General features: G+C 43.9%; 1 protein-coding gene across 2 annotated transcripts in view; it reads right to left on the reverse strand.

Moving 5' to 3' along the window:
- Positions 1 to 18263, reverse strand: part of per3 (period circadian clock 3) — a 40953-nt gene that overhangs the window by 19309 nt on the left and 3381 nt on the right. For both annotated transcript variants that reach the window (XM_063216153.1, XM_063216152.1), the window contains exons 2-11: positions 12022 to 12659; positions 11750 to 11812; positions 11244 to 11401; positions 4362 to 4480; positions 3919 to 4120; positions 3404 to 3455; positions 3001 to 3143; positions 2197 to 2275; positions 1754 to 1860; positions 974 to 1130 (exon numbers count right to left, since the gene is read on the reverse strand). In XM_063216153.1, coding sequence (XP_063072223.1) covers positions 974 to 1130; positions 1754 to 1860; positions 2197 to 2275; positions 3001 to 3143; positions 3404 to 3455; positions 3919 to 4120; positions 4362 to 4480; positions 11244 to 11401; positions 11750 to 11812; positions 12022 to 12449 — 1508 coding nt within the window. In that variant the 5' untranslated portion in view covers positions 12450 to 12659. The remainder of the gene's footprint in view (positions 1 to 973; positions 1131 to 1753; positions 1861 to 2196; positions 2276 to 3000; positions 3144 to 3403; positions 3456 to 3918; positions 4121 to 4361; positions 4481 to 11243; positions 11402 to 11749; positions 11813 to 12021; positions 12660 to 18263) is intronic.

Here is an 18263-nt window from a genome sequence, read left to right on the forward strand (position 1 = left end):
ACCACCATAACCAACAGCCTAGCACATTCCCTTGCTTTGCAAATGGAGAGTTTGAGGTCTGCTGGTTCTGATAACGCTGGCCATATCTCTGGGCTCCTTTGAGTCACTGAGCCATGACGATGGGCATGAAAAAATACACCCAATACAAGTTTAGGGAAGCCACAAAAACTTCCGGTGAAAGTTTGACTTAGTTCTAAACTGAAAGTCTATGATGTTGTGTGCTACCAAAAAAGTTAAATGCTGCAGTGTAAATTCACCATTTAGAGTAAAATATTGCACTCCTCTATTTGGCCCTACTCTGTGTGTTGAACTAAGACAGTAAAAACGTACTGTGTGCAAAGATCTGCATATGCAAATCATGTATTTCATTAACGGGATGAAAATAAGCACTTGCAAACTCTGGCGGTAGATTACTGAAATGTCAACAACAAAGTGTGGGAAAACAGACAAAAGCCATGTGCACCAGGTGTGCTGGTCTTGGATTCCCCAAGCAGTGTTTATTTAATATTACATAGGGCTGTTATGCCACAGGGGGAAGGTGTACTTCTTACTCCTATTCCACAAGGCTCTCTTCAGCCTAATTCATTCTCAATCTACATTAATGCAAATGTGATCTTTAAGCTCGTGGAAACTTTTGCCGTTTGTCAGCAATATGCATCAGGCAATCCATTCCTCTCTGTGAACAAGCTGTCAGGGCAGGTCAGCCTGTGTGTGAGTGTGTGTGTGTGTGTGTGTATGTGTGTGCGTGCGTGCTCACGCATGCATGTGCAGTGCTTTAGACAATCCATCGCTCTCTGTGAACAAACTGTCAAGACGAGACAGCTTTGATTTGTGTGTTCATCAGGCAGCTATGGAGTGTGTGTGTACTAACAAGCACACATTTTGCCTGCAGATGAGGTAGGCCACCTAGTGTGTGTGTGTGTGTGTGTGTGTGTGTGTGTGTGTGTGTGTCTGTGTGTGTGGTAGTACTCACGTGCGCACTTTATGCCTGCCAATGATGAAGGCCACCTTGCGGCTCCAGGGGTTGACAAAGCTGGACCAGCTGGTGTCCAGGGTCACATAGTCCCCATTCTGGCAGCGGAATCGGATTGGGCAGTGCTCAAACGGAGGATGACCTGCATTCTTCAGAACTGTGTGTGTGTGTGTGTGTGTGTGTTTGAGAGAGAGAGAGAGAGAGAGAGAGAGAGAGAGAGAGAGAGAGAGACAGAGAGAGAGAGAGAGAGAGAGAGAGAGAGAGAGAGAGAGAGAGAGAGAGAGAGAGAGAGAGAGAGAGAGAGAGAGAGTACACATTCACATTTCTGGAAATTTGCAAGTTTATCTTTTCATGAAATAACATTAAAGAAACTTTGTCTACTGTCACTTTGACACAATGAACAGTAGCCAGCGTACAACTTACGTATATAGCCACTTCAATTTATAGTCCATTCAAAATAATTTGAAATACAGCTATACATGTCTCAAAATGTATCTCACACATGTGACTACACCCTATGTTAAAATCTCATATAGAGGATCATGATCTGCTTCAGTAGTCACAGTACATATTGACATGCATGTTTCCTTCGGAAATGTGGTTGCAACCTGTAGCAATGGCACCACCCAAGAAATCTTGCACAATAAGGTGGATATTGCCATACTTTGTTTTGCTTTGCACTACTTGTTCTGTATTCTCCCACACTCTGCATTTGCCATGCATGTCCTCTGTGTAATTGGTTCTGGATAGAAGTGGTCTGCTGAATGTAATGTAGCGTACTCTTGCGGTGCATGCCGGGCATGATAGCACGATCCTCCGGGTGGAGACAGGTCAGCAGTGACGTCCCAATCAGGTCCTGAGGGAGGTAGCCCAGCAAAGGCACAGCACTGGAACACAAACACACACACACAGACTTAATCATGGCAGTTCATTCAAAACCTGCATCACAGTTTAACAGAGAGTGAGAGAGAGAGAGAGAGAGAGAGGGAAAGAGAGAGAGCGAGAGAGAGCGAGAGAGAGAGAGAGAGAGAGAAAGAGAGAGAGAGGGAAAGAGAGAGAGAGAGAGAGAGAGAGAGAGAGAGATCGAGATCAAGCGAGCAAGAGCGAGAGAGAGGGGTGGGGGCTGGGGAGAACAGCGAGACAGTGCGTGTATGCTCACCGCGGAAGTGACCTCGTGGCAATCTCCTGGTCAGTATTTCGATAGACTGTCCCTAGCTACTCACCGGTCATCCACCTCCAGGAAAACACATCCTGGGGAATGTGTCGTGGTGAAGATGCGTTTGTCCATGGGGATCCGTGGAGCTGGAGGAGGATACATAACCACACATACGAGTTGCCTTTATCATAGCATTCAACTTGAAATACAGGCAGGAAAACAAGAGTTGACACACTACTACTACTACTGTGGGATGTTATGGCTGGAGGTTATATGAATGTTTTGACTGTGAGTTACTTTGTACTTGCATGTTGTGGCTGGTTTGTGTGGATGTTGAGACTTGGTCATTGGTCATATGCATGTTGTGATTGTGGGTTACCCTTAAGTTGTGGCTGAGTTTCATGCTTGTTTTGACAGTTGGCCATATGCAAGTGTGGCTGTGGGTTAATGCATATAGGGCCGTACACACACACATCGCTGCTAGTTATTCGCTCGGCGAATGAAGTCAATAGAATGTCACTGTGTTCCAACGAGACGAGCAGGCGAGAAGGCGAGTACTGTGCAAGCGATGCGATCTGGGCAGATCCCAAGTTGAAAATATTTTAACTTCGAGCGAGGCAAGTAAGCGAGTAACCAATTGGAATGCAGAGTTCGGTACTTCTCGACTGTACATTGGCTGTTAAAGCCGCGGGAACTTTCAGCAAATGGTCCATGACAGAGTGGCGAGTAGGCGAGCAAGCGAGAAGCTAGTAATGTGTGTGTACGCCGCTTAAGGATGTTGTTTCTGTTTTTTATGGGCATTGTGACAGTTGGCCATATGGATGAGTGGTTATGGGTTACTCTGTATGTGGATGCTGTTTCTGGGTCTTACCCTCATATCCGGAGATGATGCGCTCGGCTAGTGCTAGGCAACAGGGCTGTGGTTCGGACTCGGGCAGGTCCTGCACCTTCAGCAGGTAGGGAGTGATCCGGAAGGGGTTGTAGCGCATTTCCCGGTCCCGATCCTTACCCCCTCTGCAGGAGGCAACACACACACACACACACACTTGAGTAAATTATTTTCATAGTGCGCTGGAAACTAGCTAGATTCTGACTTGGTTTCACTGACACCAATGACACATTCATGCAAACCAAAGCAATGCTTCTGACATGGAGAGCTGTGGGATTGGGCAAATAAGGGGACCCCTTCACAAAATGTGATATCTTATCTCAAGGGGCTATCCTCCTGGCACCAATACATTTGTGTACATTAATGTTATTACATCATTATTCACCTTATTCTGCAGAAGAAGGACTTCACCTGGGCACATTCAAACAAAATGGCATCTGCAATGCAAAAGAGGAAATTAGAATAACATAATAATCATAATACAACATAATAAACAACATAATACTGTAATCCATGTGTATGTACAAAAATGTCAGTTTCAAGAATGGCATGCAGCAGTGAAAATATGATGATCCACTTCTTACCTAAACATTACAATGCACTTAGCCGGCACGTTTGTCCAAATAAACTTCAAAGTAATTTTCGGCACAGGGTATTGCCTGGAGCCATGTAGGGCTAGGTGCCTTGCTCAAGGTTGCTTCAGCCATAGATGGTGCAGGATTCAAACCTTCAACTTTCTGATATCAAGACTCACTTTTTAACTATTAGGCTACCCCCAATCTCTACCTCTCCCTCCCTGCTCCTCCCTCCCTCCTGTACTGTACCCTAATTTATTACATGTCTGGTTCGAGCCATGTAACCCCCTCAGGTAACCCCATTGCCCCCCTGCCCGCTGCTTACTGCTGTCAGTGCCCATGTTCCAGGGTGGCAGGTGCGGCTGGGCCGTGTGCGAGTAGAAGACGTTGACATCCTGGTGGTACAGCAGCTCCACAAACTTGGCCGACTCCAGAACACGCTGCTTGCAGTTGAGGATGCTGGAGGCCTGCTCAGAGGCATAGACCACGCGGCCGGTGCCCAGGGAGAACACCACCACAAACGAATCCTGTGGATGCAAGACGTGTAGAGACACCCACACCAACACCAACACCCACAAATGACATACACACACACACACACACACACATACACACACACACACACACATCAGTGAGATGGAGTCAAGTCAAATGCAAACAGTCAAACTAAATGCAAAAGAGATTCAATGCTCAAGATCCAAGATTCAAATGGGTGGCTTTTAAAGTGTGTGCTTTCAAAGGTATTTTTTATTGGTGTGTGGTGCCTACCGTGTTTTTCAGGGCGTGCTCTGAAGTAATGCTCTCCAGTTCCTCCAGTGAGCACACGGTAGCGTCGCTGCGCTCTTCCCGACAGTGGCTCATCAAAAGCTTGTAATACTCGGTGGTAGCTGTAGAGGGCAGCAAAGAACAATAGACCAGAGATGGCGTTGTTCAGAACTTGCCAACTTAAAACTGAAGAGAAACTTTAATTTTCAGACAGTTTGAAAATGCAGGTCATGGTGACAAAGGGTGTTAAATGTGCTGATTTGTTCTTTCTATTATTTAATAATACAAATTTCTGTTTAAAGTGAAAAAAAAACCCTTCATTCACAACTTCCAGTAAGTGGCTTGAAGTGCACATGACCCTTTATCAGATGTTTGATACGGCTTCTTACTCAATTCTGATGGAACATTTTAGACAACGACCAACACAAGGTGTCTATTGTATGAAGTCTAGTATGATTTTTGTTTTTACAACATTTTAACATTTTTTGAAATAAGCGCACAACAAACAAATTGTCATTGCTATGAACTATGCCAGGCAATGAACCCGAGTAAGGGTGGCGCAGGTTCAGAGTTGAGAAAGCAGCAGTATTTCCAGCAAACTAAATAAATCAGACAAACTAAGTTTGACCAGATATTTCACCCCATTCATCGCACAGTTACCTCTCAGGCAAGCAATTGCTGAGGAACCTGTAGACACGGAAAATCAAATTCTTTCTAAAACCTGTGACACTATCCTTTGTTAGTTTAAGCCTTCCATTGTTGCCCTTGTCAAAACTGAAACCGCATTACAAATGTGACGCTAGACGTGTGTGAGTTTAAACCATGGCTCTTTACAACGCTCTGCTCCACCCTTGGAGGTGGCTGAGGAGAAGTGTGGCTCATCTTTTGGGTGTGACCAGAAGACATAATCACATCACTGACATAACTGCTGCTCGTCTTTTTCATTCAGCTGCCATCATCTGATACTATGCTACATCTCAAAATACAGAGGTGTGACAGTGTGGTTGTGTAACACTTCACTAAATCTACCAAAGTGTTCAATTCATTGTTGCGAGTTGTTCTTTCAGCAAGTGAAAAAGGAGAGAGAGAGAGAGAGAGAGAGAGAGAGAGAGAGAGAGAGAGAGAGAGAGAGAGAGAGAGAGAGAGAGAGAGAGAGAGAGAGAGAGAGAGAGACTCTTGTTTGACTTTTAAGCTTCCTTTATCATCAGTCAAAATTAAACCGGCAAGATGCAAGAGCAACCCACATCAAATTTCCCCCCTCCAACACAATCACAACACATCATTAATAAACAGAGTGAGTGAGTGTGTGTGTGTATATGAGAGAGAGAGAGAGAGAGAGAGAGAGAGAGAGAGAGAGAGAGAGAGAGAGAGAGAGAGAGAGAGAGAGAGAGAAAGAAAAGATCAAGACACAGACAGTACACATGCAGAAGACAGAGAGGAAGAGAAAAGGAGAGAAAAAGAGAAAGACATACAGATAGGGCTTTCAGGCCAACCAGCTGGAGCTGGAGTCGGTGCCCGAACCAGTTACGTTCAGCACTTAAGTGTTTATCTGCGAACCGCCCGTGTTCATACCGAGCTCTGAACTTTTCCCGCACGTGACTGTGTTACCCGGATGAACCTGCTGACTAGCACGCTGTCGTCACGGTTCGCAGAGAAAAAACTAGTATTTTGCGGTTCGCATTGCGAACCAACTTTACGGTTCGCGAACGCAAATATCTGTGGCGTGAACACGACGGCCGGTTCGCGATTAGGTGCGGGAACGGGCTCCAACACGGTTTTCAGTCGGCCTGAAAGCGCTAAGAGTGAGTGCATGTGTGTGAGAGGGAGGGGGCAAAGCTGAAAGACAGGAGCAGAGAGACAAGGGGATGGGTCATTAAGGTTTGTGAGTTCATTACATAACTTCTCAACTGGAGCTAAGCCGAGACAAAGAGGTCAAGTCAGATCATGCTCACTCCAAGCTCAGTCAGAGCAAACAAAACCCCTCTCTGCTCCCCGTCACCCCAGGTCTGCTTTTACAACTACTGATTCTTAGGCCAACTCACTACTCAATACTCATTCACTTTCCAGCTCTCCCCCCCCATGCTTTCAAAATTAAACAAGTTCCTTAAGTTAACTAGTTCCTTTCTTTCACCCATCCATATTCCGCTCTCTCACCAACCTATACATCCATTCCTGATGTTCTCATCCGCCTTCATCATCACAACTCTGTACCCTGACTCACAAGAGAGTGGACGCCTGACCAATTCCTTTCTGTCTGCCTCAGTGGTTTGGATGTGAATAGTGGATTCCGTTTCAACACTGACCCATGAGGATAACAACAGAGGGTTCCATTGGACTTCCTCAAAGACAGAGCGAATCAAACCTGTGCACTCTGCCTTACATGCAATACTTCAACTTCTACTGACAGAGGAACAAGCTAAGCAAACCGCAGATTCACTTGTGGCTTCAGTAACATCTGCTAAGCCATCTAGGGAAGTACATGCCTAGTGGATTTCCTAGCAGGTTTTAGCTGATGTTTGATGCAATGGCCTACATATGTTATGTGCCTGGTGGTTAGAGGCTCACCACTGAAAGCATTCCTTGACATGTTTAAAGAAATGTGACAATAGGTCACTTGGCAAACTATGGAAAAAAATAAATCCGTGTACTTTGAATTATAGTCATAATTTTGTCTTTCAGTATGTAGGTAGAACATAAAAATGTAACGTTGTACTGTGACTGCGACTGTGACATAACTTTTCAAACTTTCTAACGCTTGGAACACATAAGTACAGGCGAAACGAGCAAAGCGAAGAGAGGCAAAATTCAGTGTTCCATTCTGACAGTCTGAGGTCGTTGCGGTGAATCAAATGTAATGATTGTTGTTGATTTGATTGGCCGCCACAGGCGAAATTCGCTCCTCCTTTATGGTAGAATATTTTCACTTTGCTTCCCTCCAGTTCACTTGCCTTCGCCTCTCTCATAGGAATGAATGGCGAATTTCGCTTCCCTTGGCCAAATTTATGTGTATACATCCCTGGTGGAAGAATTTGCCAACAATAAAACAATATAAAGATTAGTATTTGGCAAAGTAAAGTTCAAGGCCCAAAAAGATGAGAAATGGAAGTGACGAAACGAAAATATAAATCAATTTTGGTCCTTGTTTTCTCTTTGGCAGATTTGTCACAAATTAGGCCTGACTCAGACTGTAACAAGCACTTCTTTTGATTAAAATGATTACAACTGTGGCAATTGTGCCAGCGCCTCTCTTTGGGTGGTCAAGTTTTCTAGTCTAGCTCTTGCCAGACCCCAGTGCATTTCCGCACAGCATCGTGAGCTTGCACTTGGGTCTGGAGGACCTTTGGATTCGGCCTGCTCCCAAATTGCCATGCAGCTGAACTTATCAGGATCGCGGTATTCTAGTGCAAGTGACATAGTCAAAGTTTAAAGGTAGTGGAGAAGGGAAAAACAAGTGAAATAATACAGTTGTTTAAGACAACAATGGCCGCTCGCATGGACTCACTCACAACATTGATTCTGCAATTTTAACTGTATTTTTGCATCTCTGAGTAGTTTAAGTAGCACCTCATTAAAAATGTCAAGTGTTTCCCCAATGACGTGCAAGGATTTTTCATAAAAAAAGAAAAGTCTGAATGGGCTTAAATGGTACCATTGGTACCATTTAAGCCCACTTGTGTTCCAAATAAGCTCATATAGTTATTTCTCTATCAAAATACCTGGTGAGGTGTGTGAATTGAGTTTAAACAGTGGAGCCTACATGGCATAAATGGTTTCAGACCAAAAATGTAAGATTTGCTCAAAAAATAGTGCATAAAACCTAATTAAATATTACGGCATCTTTTACTTCATATACTTCATAAAATTCTTCATCCAAACAGAGAAATGTATTTTTTGTTATTGATTATTGTTAGTTCATTACATTACGCCTTTTAAAGCAACAACTTGGGATTGTACAGCACTTTTTATGTCCCTCAAAGGCATTTTTCATAAGCATGCATGCGAACTTGCATGCATTTCAATGGGGTGTACCATTTAAGCCCACCTTGTACCCATTAAGCCCGCCTATACAAAAAGCTATTTTATGGAAATAATCAACTCCACAAAACATTTCATGATGCATTTCTTTAAAGACCAATGCCAAACAAACTGGAATATGCTTAGAATTCATACCTAACCACCTTAAGTCTTACGGTAGAGTAAGATAAAGATGGTGTGTGGTTGTACCAAGAAAATATCGGCGTGTGCTCGCTCATAAAACACATCTTTCCATTTGAAGGGAAATGCTATAATTTAGTAAAACACTGCATGTATATATATATAAATCATTACATTTACCTCTTAGTTCACTAAATATGAAAGTATTTTCAAAACATTTGACTTAAACTAGCTGATATTCTATGATTTCTGACATGTCCCAAAACAGCAAAGTTTTGAGGCAACTTCTTGTCAGTAGTCCTGAGACTGGATTCACTTGGACGGGGATAACTCACTGATAAAAAATGTGATTTGTTTGCAATGAAAAACATTTTGTCAGTTACTAAACCCTTTAATTGGATAGGGTGATGAACAACAAAATTCACCTTTTCCCTTTCTTTAAATTGACCTCAAAGTTGAAAGTGGGCTTAAAGGGTACATGGGCTTAATGGGTACGCTTACCTTACGCATATGACATAGTCATCCAGTATATGAACCTTTGTGAATATTCATCTGGAGGTAGTGAAGAAAAAACGCAAACGGATGAGTTTCGGGCTGGATTAACTTTTTTTTAACCTGCACCCGAAACCAGTCATTGGATGTGCGTGAGATTCGATTTATTTGAATATTCATCAGGAACCATCACACCTTTCAAAGAGGTCTTATAGGACATCAATTTGGAATATCGGTGGAGAAATAGTTCAGTAGTAACAATAAGGCAAGAAGCCACGAGAGGCTGTGGGTTTGTGTTCGATTTATAACGGGTAAGGGGAGTTGGAGCACGACGCGAAGCTGACAAGATGCATACAGCAGGGTGTCCCCAGGTTTGACCACATCAAATTTTAGACCTTTTTAAACCTATTTTAGACCTCAAAATTTTTAAATTTAGACCAGCATCCCTCCCATTCCCAGTTGCCGTACTGGTGTCACGAAAAGATAACAATAATTACAATGGCAAAAATAATAATAGTGGCAAGTATTTAAGAAAAAGTCATAATTGTCTTGTATTATAGCCATATTCCAGCAATTCTGGAGTGAAATTGGTCAGGGGGGGGCGGCATATTTTTTCCCACACCCAACCTGAAAATACTGTCAACCCATAGTAGGCCCTAATATGCCATGAAGGTATGCTATAGATGAAATTATTTCATTGGTACCAGTACCTAGCCTCACAATGAGACACATTTTTATTGTAGCCTATCTAAAGAAATGTGCTCTTTGAAAACAAGATATCTCTTCCATCCATGCAAGTCTACACTTGCCAAAACATCTGTAAATAAGATGTGTATGCAAATTGTAAATTACTTTGACAATACAGAAGCCTTGCACATTAAAACATTATGTTACTGTTACTGAGAGTTACTGTATGCTATAAAGCCCTACAAACTTCAGGTGAGGTTGTTGTGCAACAAATGAGCAGTGAACAGGCACTCACAGTCGCCAAGTCTCCCATCTCTCCCCTAACATGAACAGGGCAATTTATGATTAAGTCCACTGATGACTTTATACACAGATATGTTGCTCTCCCTCATGAAGTTAACAGGTTCATAACTTAATAGCAGTTACGCTAAGCGGAGCTTAGCATTTCTAGCGCCGTTTAAAAAAAAAAAAAAGTTTGACAATCACTCTCCCAGTCGATGGAGAAAGTCACAGCCCTGCATGCGCGCACGGCGCAGGCACCTCTCTCAGCCCACCGTTGAGTTCTATGATTCATTAAAAAAACTTCCAAGTTGACTACAGATAGATGCGCTGTTTACAGCTAATATGATTAGTTTCGCCACGTGTTTCATTGTTTTGGCGAGACATTTGCGCATTGTTAAAATAACATAATGGCAGTTATAGTGTTGGTCCGTGATGATTTGTAAGACGCAGAGAACACCTCTGCCAGAAGTGACGGAGCTCCACCAACCTTTATCGACTCAGCCCTTGGATTTGCCGCTGGGCACGGTTTGTGTTGCTGGCTGTCAGTCTAAGTGGAGGTAAATCAATCCACACAATTCGGTGTCGACGCAATACATTTGGCACAACGTGGCTTAAATGCCCAATTTTCCACGATGACCCAAATATCCTGAACAACCACTCTTAGATAGCCTACAAACAATCTTCCCCTGACCAGCTGCCTCACGCGCTAACAGAACCGAAATGCACGAGCGTCGTTTGCGCTTTTGACGCTCGTTCACATTTTCCAAAATTAATGATGGTCACGTTTCGTACATTGCATTTCGCAGCAGACCGGTTGTGGGAAAAAAGACAAAAGACATTTTAGACCTTTGTGAAATTTTTTAGACCTGGGACAGATATTTTACACCATTTTTAGGCCTAAAAAAGGGGATAAAAAAGTAAGACTTTTTTTTGACTTTTTAGACCGCCCAGCTACCCTGATACAGGAATGCAATGTCTTTGCAATCACACTGACACCCCAACCAGAAATAGTGCAAAGAGGTGCTCTCCCTGTAGTCTACCAACCCCAACTGCACAAGATTATCATCATCAAAGACATAAACGTTTAACCTGCGATCACTGCATCAGAAAGGCGATTGCAGTGAATACAAGCCTGGGTAATAACTGGAGCAGCGCCACTGTAAGTGTGCTACTTGTTTTACGCAATTGAGGACGTGGTTAAACACAAATGCTACTACCACTACTATTACTACAAAATATAAAATAATAATAAAACATTGGTTTCATTACCTTGCACTTGTTTGACGCAGTTGAGTGCGTAGTTTAGCGCCTCCACAGTGCTGGGTTTACTGCGGCTCCTCCTCTCTGACGGCAGCCTCTTCTTCATCTCCTGCACCGTCTGCATCATCTCCTTATGCGTCTGGTCACGCCCTGGCTCTGTAGGCTCACTATTCACACACACACACACACACACACACACACACACACACACACACACACACACACACACACACACACACACACACGCACACACGCACACACGCACACACGCACACACGCACACACGCACACACACACACAAAGGCGCGCACACACACGTGTGTATAGTTGCTTGAACATGAAAGAAAACATATTTGATGTGCCCATAATATTTGCCGAGTATATCGGGTAATGGGGTATATTTGGGTAGTGAATCGTAGACCACAGACAGTACTTAGTCTGAGATATGGCGCTTATGGCAGACTGAAAATACATGCTATGTGGTGATATTATGTGTGTGTGAACAGTATTCTCACCTGCCACTGGTCTCTGTGTGCTGACTACTCCCACAAGATGATGATCCAGTGCCTGACTTGGAACTGCGGAAGACAAATATTTAAAACATCATTAGAAGTTTCACTAACTTGACTTAGAAAAAAGTTCCACTGACTTGGGAAAAAAAATCCTAACCTCCCCAACTCAACTCCAAGACTCTTACAAGCTAATAACTATGCACCTTGACAAACAAGACCTGTGTCAATGGCAAATCTTCACACACAGACAGCTTGGATTATTTACGCCTTCTCACCTCTTGGAGCTGCTGGAGCCAGAGGTGCTGCTGCGACTGTGGTGGTGCGACGACCTCCCCATCTTCTTCCCGCTACCGCCGCCCTTCTGGCCTCCAGAGCCAATGCCACTACTGCCCCCACTACTGGAGTCCAGCCCAGTGTTCATTTCCACGTCATCGTGACCCTGCTCCCCCCCGGAGGTGTCGCTGTGGCCCTGCTCTCCATCACTGGGCGTCGTCTCCCCTGAGGCAGTGCTTCTCCCCTGCTCCACACCTCTCTGCTGCCCATCTACACCTCCCCCTCCTCCGCTCTTCTTCTCCTCCTCCTCCTTGTCAGAGGTGGAGCGCTCCGTCCGCCCGGACCCTTGTTGTTGCTGTTCTCCACCAGCCGGGGAGGTAGAGCCTCCTTCGCCATCCCTCGCTCCGCCGCCCTCCTTCCCCCCACTCATCTGTGTCTCTGATCCCCCTCCTCTCCGCCTCTGCTGCTGGACTCCTGTGTTCGCCCAGCTGGGTGGCGCCGTCTGGTGGTGTGGCGTCTGGCCCCTCAGGTGGTCTACTGCTGCTGGTGGTCTAGTCGGATCTCCATGGGTACCGCTGTGGTTCAGGACCAGAGATGAGGGCTCCTCATGGGCAGCAGTGCAGCTGGCCAGGCAGTAGTCCTGTAGCGACGCAAAAACACATATTACATTACATTATGTTATATGATATACATTACACTTTGTCAAAGGAGTTAAGATGTACGCAACTTGACTCCTTTTAGCAGAGTGTACAGGGAAGCGGAGTTGCCTACAACTTAATTCCTTTGACTGAGATGACCTGGGTGAATGAGAGTCTACAGACATGAAACATTAAACTGAGCTGACGCTTTTAATGCAAAGCAACACAGTTACTAAGCTTATACAGGAACCGGCTATTGGACTGGTGACATTCTCTTGAGGTGTGTGCGGTTTGCAGCCATGGACGATATGATATTTAAACCTGCAACTTTCTGATCCCACTAAGGCTCGATCACTTAGAAAGGTGTCAGTGCACACGAAAAACACAGAAAACAAGTCCGACAGGCGGACAAAGATGCGTCCACGTGTTGCTTTTTGATGTAAATTAATTAATACAATTCAATGTTTTTGATATTTCAAATAAATGGTTGGAAAAATGGCGGCGAAGATCGTGATTTGGCCGATTTAAAGAATGCATTTCTTTAAGACCGTTGGACGGACAAACCCTCTTATAGAGATGCTAAAAAGATGGCTCAAATAGGTAGTGTCACTGGCAGAGGCATAGCCCCTAGACTGTAGGAAGTTCAAAGTCCTGCCTTACAGTGTATTCAGTCTGCTTGTGCCTCTACAACAGGTGGATTTCATAATAAGCCAGTCTCCCTAGCTGAAGAGGAGGGCTCATTATGATGACCTGCTGGATTAGTAAATGGTCTAACAAATGGAACGAATGTATGCCAGCAGGACTTCTAAAGCCAGGATCTGCCACCTCAGATCACTGCTAAGGTGAAACTTAAAGCCCAGAGTCGACCATTAAATCAAGCACAAAGCTTCAGATTAAGGTGGGAACCATGCAAACTTTTCCAAAACTTCCATGAATGTGCCACCCAAAAATACAAAGGGAGAGATGAAAGACCCTGCCACGCCGCAATAAGCATGCACGCACGCACGCCCGCCCGCCCTCCCGCACGCATGCACAGCATAACATCACTTTTGGATCACACTGCCATGACTTAGCCATGGTGCCATTGCCATATAAGCCATCTGTGTTTATGTTTTAGGTGTGAGCTTGCGTTTGTGCACGTGTTGGTTGGTGTTCACGATACGTGAAGGCACCGTGGTGCAATGATGCACTTGGCTGATACTGTGTGCTCCAACTATGACATCAACACACCACCGTGTGCGTCTGACTCGCTGCTGTTCTGCGAAATGATTGGTAGTACTGCAGAAAGAGGAAGAGGCGCTATGTTGATTTGGATCAGTTCAGGTCAAACACAGTTATAACACAAGAAGAAAGAGTGGGGCAACCTGACATACAAAATGAAGAAGAATGCAAAGTAAGCAACACACTGTTGACTCAGCGTCAGGAGGTTATTTTTAAAGGCTCCATTTTGTATTACTCTATACCAGCGTTTCTCAACAGGGGGGCCGGGGGACCCTGGGGTGCCGCGGGCCCAGCTCAGGGGTGCCGCGGAAGTGTGGCTGATAAATAAATGATGTAATATAATACATATTTGTCTACATTGATAAGTTAATGCTAGTCAGTGGAATCTTTCATCTGCCATTTGCGCACAATAAAGTAAATATAGGTCGCCCCAGTCAGCTGCAGCTGAACGTAGGTCGTGTGACGTCTCCAAATATGTTACTTTTCTAAGCTTTTGTGGTGTCGGATGCAATGCCATGTTACGGTTTGTTGGTTTGGGGTGCCTTGAAATTGTTCATGAATTGAAAGGGTGCCTCGCCTTAAAAAAGGTTGAGAAGCACTGCTCTATACCAACAAGCAATGTTACGGTCGTTTACTGCAAAACACTGCACCATCCCTTCCCCTATGCAGTGTAACTACAGTGCATAGTAAATTGTACAACCTTTGTTACACTGCTACCTAATTTATTCCCCCGGCAGAGCAAAATAAGGGTGTTCAACTACACACAGTTTACTTGGCAGTGTGTAGTGAGAACGTGCCATCCAAAGACTTATGCCAGGTTACAACAATGGCAACAGGAGAGCGATGCATCACCAAAACCCAAACCCAGTTCACGCCACAGAGCCACAGTGCCAACAGATTACCTCACATTTGGCCCATAGTGCTATGCCCCAAGACCACAACTTGTAGGCCAAGAAGTTAAAAGAGACTCGACTCTGCACATTAAATACGATTCATCCGATTGAACATACTTTTCTGCCTGGTCTTTTAACAGCAGAAATTAAATCACTTTTGGCCCAGACAGCCATTGCTGGTCTGCAAACATAAGGAGCTGAACGCCATATGGAATCAAATTCCCCAGATTCAAATGCACAACTCTGCAAGACTTTCCAAAGAAGAAATTATATCATTTTTGGCACACAGCAGTATGCAGTATTCTTCACAAATAGACAAACAAAAAACATAGGGACTTGAAATTAAATGTTCTGCACGCTGCACCCTATTTTTTATTCTGCAGGAAGCTTACATTACTCTTTGACATTGATCTTTTTTAACGGATTTCAAATGTATGTTTTGTTTTTGTTTTTTGGTATTATTTTCTCAACTTTTAAGAGGATTTTTTGTTGCAAAATCCAGACTACAGATCAGCTGCTTTTTTCAACTATTTTTGTCCTGCAATTTGAGGAACTCCACTGATGCTTCAGGGCTCAGATTACATAACTGTATCAGCTAAAACCTTTATAAACTGTGCCAACATTTTCAAAGTGTAGGTTATATGCCCTAGATTTAATCTTTCATTTTAACTGTATATTTATTACAGTCTCATGACATAGTAGAACGGCTATGGATTTTATCGTCCCATTTTTATTCAAAGTTTGGCAGTAAAGTTGTTTGTTCCATCTGGCCATTGATATATGCAAGTTATGGAAGTTACATGCAAGTTCCCAAAGTTTGTGACCCTTATCACTTTACGATTTCAAAATGACAAATGCTTATTACATAATGTCAAGGAACAGGTTAATGGAGAACAAGGGCTCGTCCAGCACCGTTTAGGTAGCTAGCAATGAGACCACAAGACAGAGAGTGGCATAAACCTTCACCTCAAAATATGCATAAAGCCAGACTACAGACGGCGTAATGACATCAACACATTTCAGATGGGCCCTGCCATGGCCAACAGGTAGGGCACTCGCCTGCCATGCGGCTGACCCGGGTCCTTTGCCGACCCTCCCCGTCTCTTTCCCTATTCGCTTCCTGTCCACCTCTCACACTGTCCTATCAAATAAAGAAGAAGACCAAAAAAAAACCCCACACATTTCAGATGTGCAACACAACTTTTGCCATTCTATTTAAGTTTCTCAACAAGACAAAGAATATCTGGCAAATGTAAAACCTGGTGAACTGTACAGTTTATATGATATAAAAAAATGTAACCTTGTGAAAAAAATGTTAGTTTTCCAAAGGGAACCATGACAAGACCTTCTACATTTGCCAAGAGTATAACAACATAATGGACAGCAAAATTGCGACCTGCTATTATGCAATACATCGTTAATGCTGTGAAATTGTGCGTTTCAGTGCATTAGCAGCTGTTCAGAGTCACTCTTCAGTATCTGCTCAGTATTTCCATAATGATCCTTTATGTAATAATGTCTTTTGAGTTCAAGCATCTCTTCTCCTCTACAGTCTGCTCCATGTTTCAGCATGAAACCAAAGGCGCTGGTGACAGACTCAGGCCTTCTGTCCATTGCAGATGGGCCGTTTGTGTTGTGTCAACAAAGAGCCGAGTGCCACTTCAATTTCATAACCTCACTCCATTATGTTCTGTTTACAAACCCTCTCCTCTTCATTTCGGATTAAAACCTGCACAAGAGGTGATATACAGTATGCGGGAGGATGTAACTTTGTAGTCAGGATTTCAACCGTTTCAACAAATCCCCCTTAACAATACTGAGAGTACTGGATGTCGGCAAGGAGGATATAACTTATTGATTTCCACACGGGGAAGCGAATACATGTATAAAGAAGGCTTTCCATGACTCATAACTTTCTGACAGTGGAGCAGAAAGCAGAGATTATATCACTTAACACTAAGCCCCCGACAACAGGCCCTGGATGCTTATCCACAGGCTCCACAGGCTGTGTCATCGCCAGCCAGTGTGTTATGTAACAGCATCTCCCGCTCTACAGGGAGTCTGCTGTGGCTGCAGCCTGCCTCTCCCCTCCCCTCCCCTCCCTCCACACACCCTCACTTCAGCAAAAAAGGAGGCAGAGAGTAGAAAGATACAGATACGGTGAGTGGAGGGGGGGTAAGGCGGGGTGGGGGGATGACTGTGTCATAGGGACCATGGGCTGATTCATTCACTTCCTGACGAAGGCTTCATGCCGAAACGCGTCAACGTATTTTAATCATGCTATGCCCAACAAAATAAAGGCATTTTAATTACAAAGAAGATGAGTGCCTTGGTATTCCAAAAACTTTTTTGAAATGGGCTGATTCATGTTTGTATCCCCTTGTGTTTTGGATTGTCTTATCTTTACAGTAGACTGCTCCCCTGACTTACCCCAGGCTACAAACAGACCACAGACCCGAGAGGAGAAAATGAATGGAGCAACTAGTGGAACCTTTCTTTCCCTGATGGATGCTGTCCTGACAGACGTTAGTTCTGACTGCTACACAGTACATTTTCCAACACTTCCAGAATCAAATGTAACACTACTGGTATTGGTTTTACCCTCAACGTGTTGCATTAACACTGCAAATACATTACACCTTCACAACAGTGACCTGATGTGCAGGTCAAGCATACCCAACATTGAGAACTACGAATAGCACAATACAAGTCCAGCAGCATCATTCTGAAGCAAGCCAACTCTAGTCTAAGCCGCTATTACCCTGACTACGCAGTAGTGATGAAAGCCCATTTGGAAACTCCAACTGTCAAAATTGTCATTGTGATACTTTGTCTTTAATTTGCGCTGTCGACATATGACCAAACATTAAAAATATTTTCACATCTCAGTGAAGAAAGGAACTTTAATTCAACGGAACACCTTTAAACATGAACTTCTAAGCAGCATGAACTTCTGAACAACCACATTTTGTGATAACAGTCTAGCATTAAGGTCACTGCTTTGAAAAGCGGAGTTTGTGGTGTGGCACATTATACACCAACAACTTGGCTGGCAAAATACACCACAGCATCAGAGTAGAAGTACTCTTATAGATGTAATTACAAGACCAGAAGTATCATATAATATGGTTTCAACAATGTAATACCACAATACTAGTGTTCATGGCCGTAAATTAACCTCTTTCATCACCAGCCAAAAGGGCTAGTCAATATTAATTTCACTAGCCAAACACACACTCACTAATGGGACAAAGTGGCTAGTAAGTTGGTCTTACCAGCCATAGCCAAACTGAAATTTCACCAGCATGTGGCCAGTTGATGGTGTTAATGTAAAGCCCTGCTAGTGTTGTTTACATATGTAAGAGTAAATTTTCTACTTAATACAACTCTGCACACCATCATGAGGTGAGCTCAGGCCACAATAGCAACATCAAATGCAGCCAATACCTCGGGCCCCAGCCAGGCACAGGCCGCCTCATTATTCTCAGTGGG

This window comes from Engraulis encrasicolus, chromosome 14 (genome assembly GCF_034702125.1).
Source record: "Engraulis encrasicolus isolate BLACKSEA-1 chromosome 14, IST_EnEncr_1.0, whole genome shotgun sequence".
In the NCBI taxonomy this organism is placed as follows: domain Eukaryota; kingdom Metazoa; phylum Chordata; class Actinopteri; order Clupeiformes; family Engraulidae; genus Engraulis; species Engraulis encrasicolus.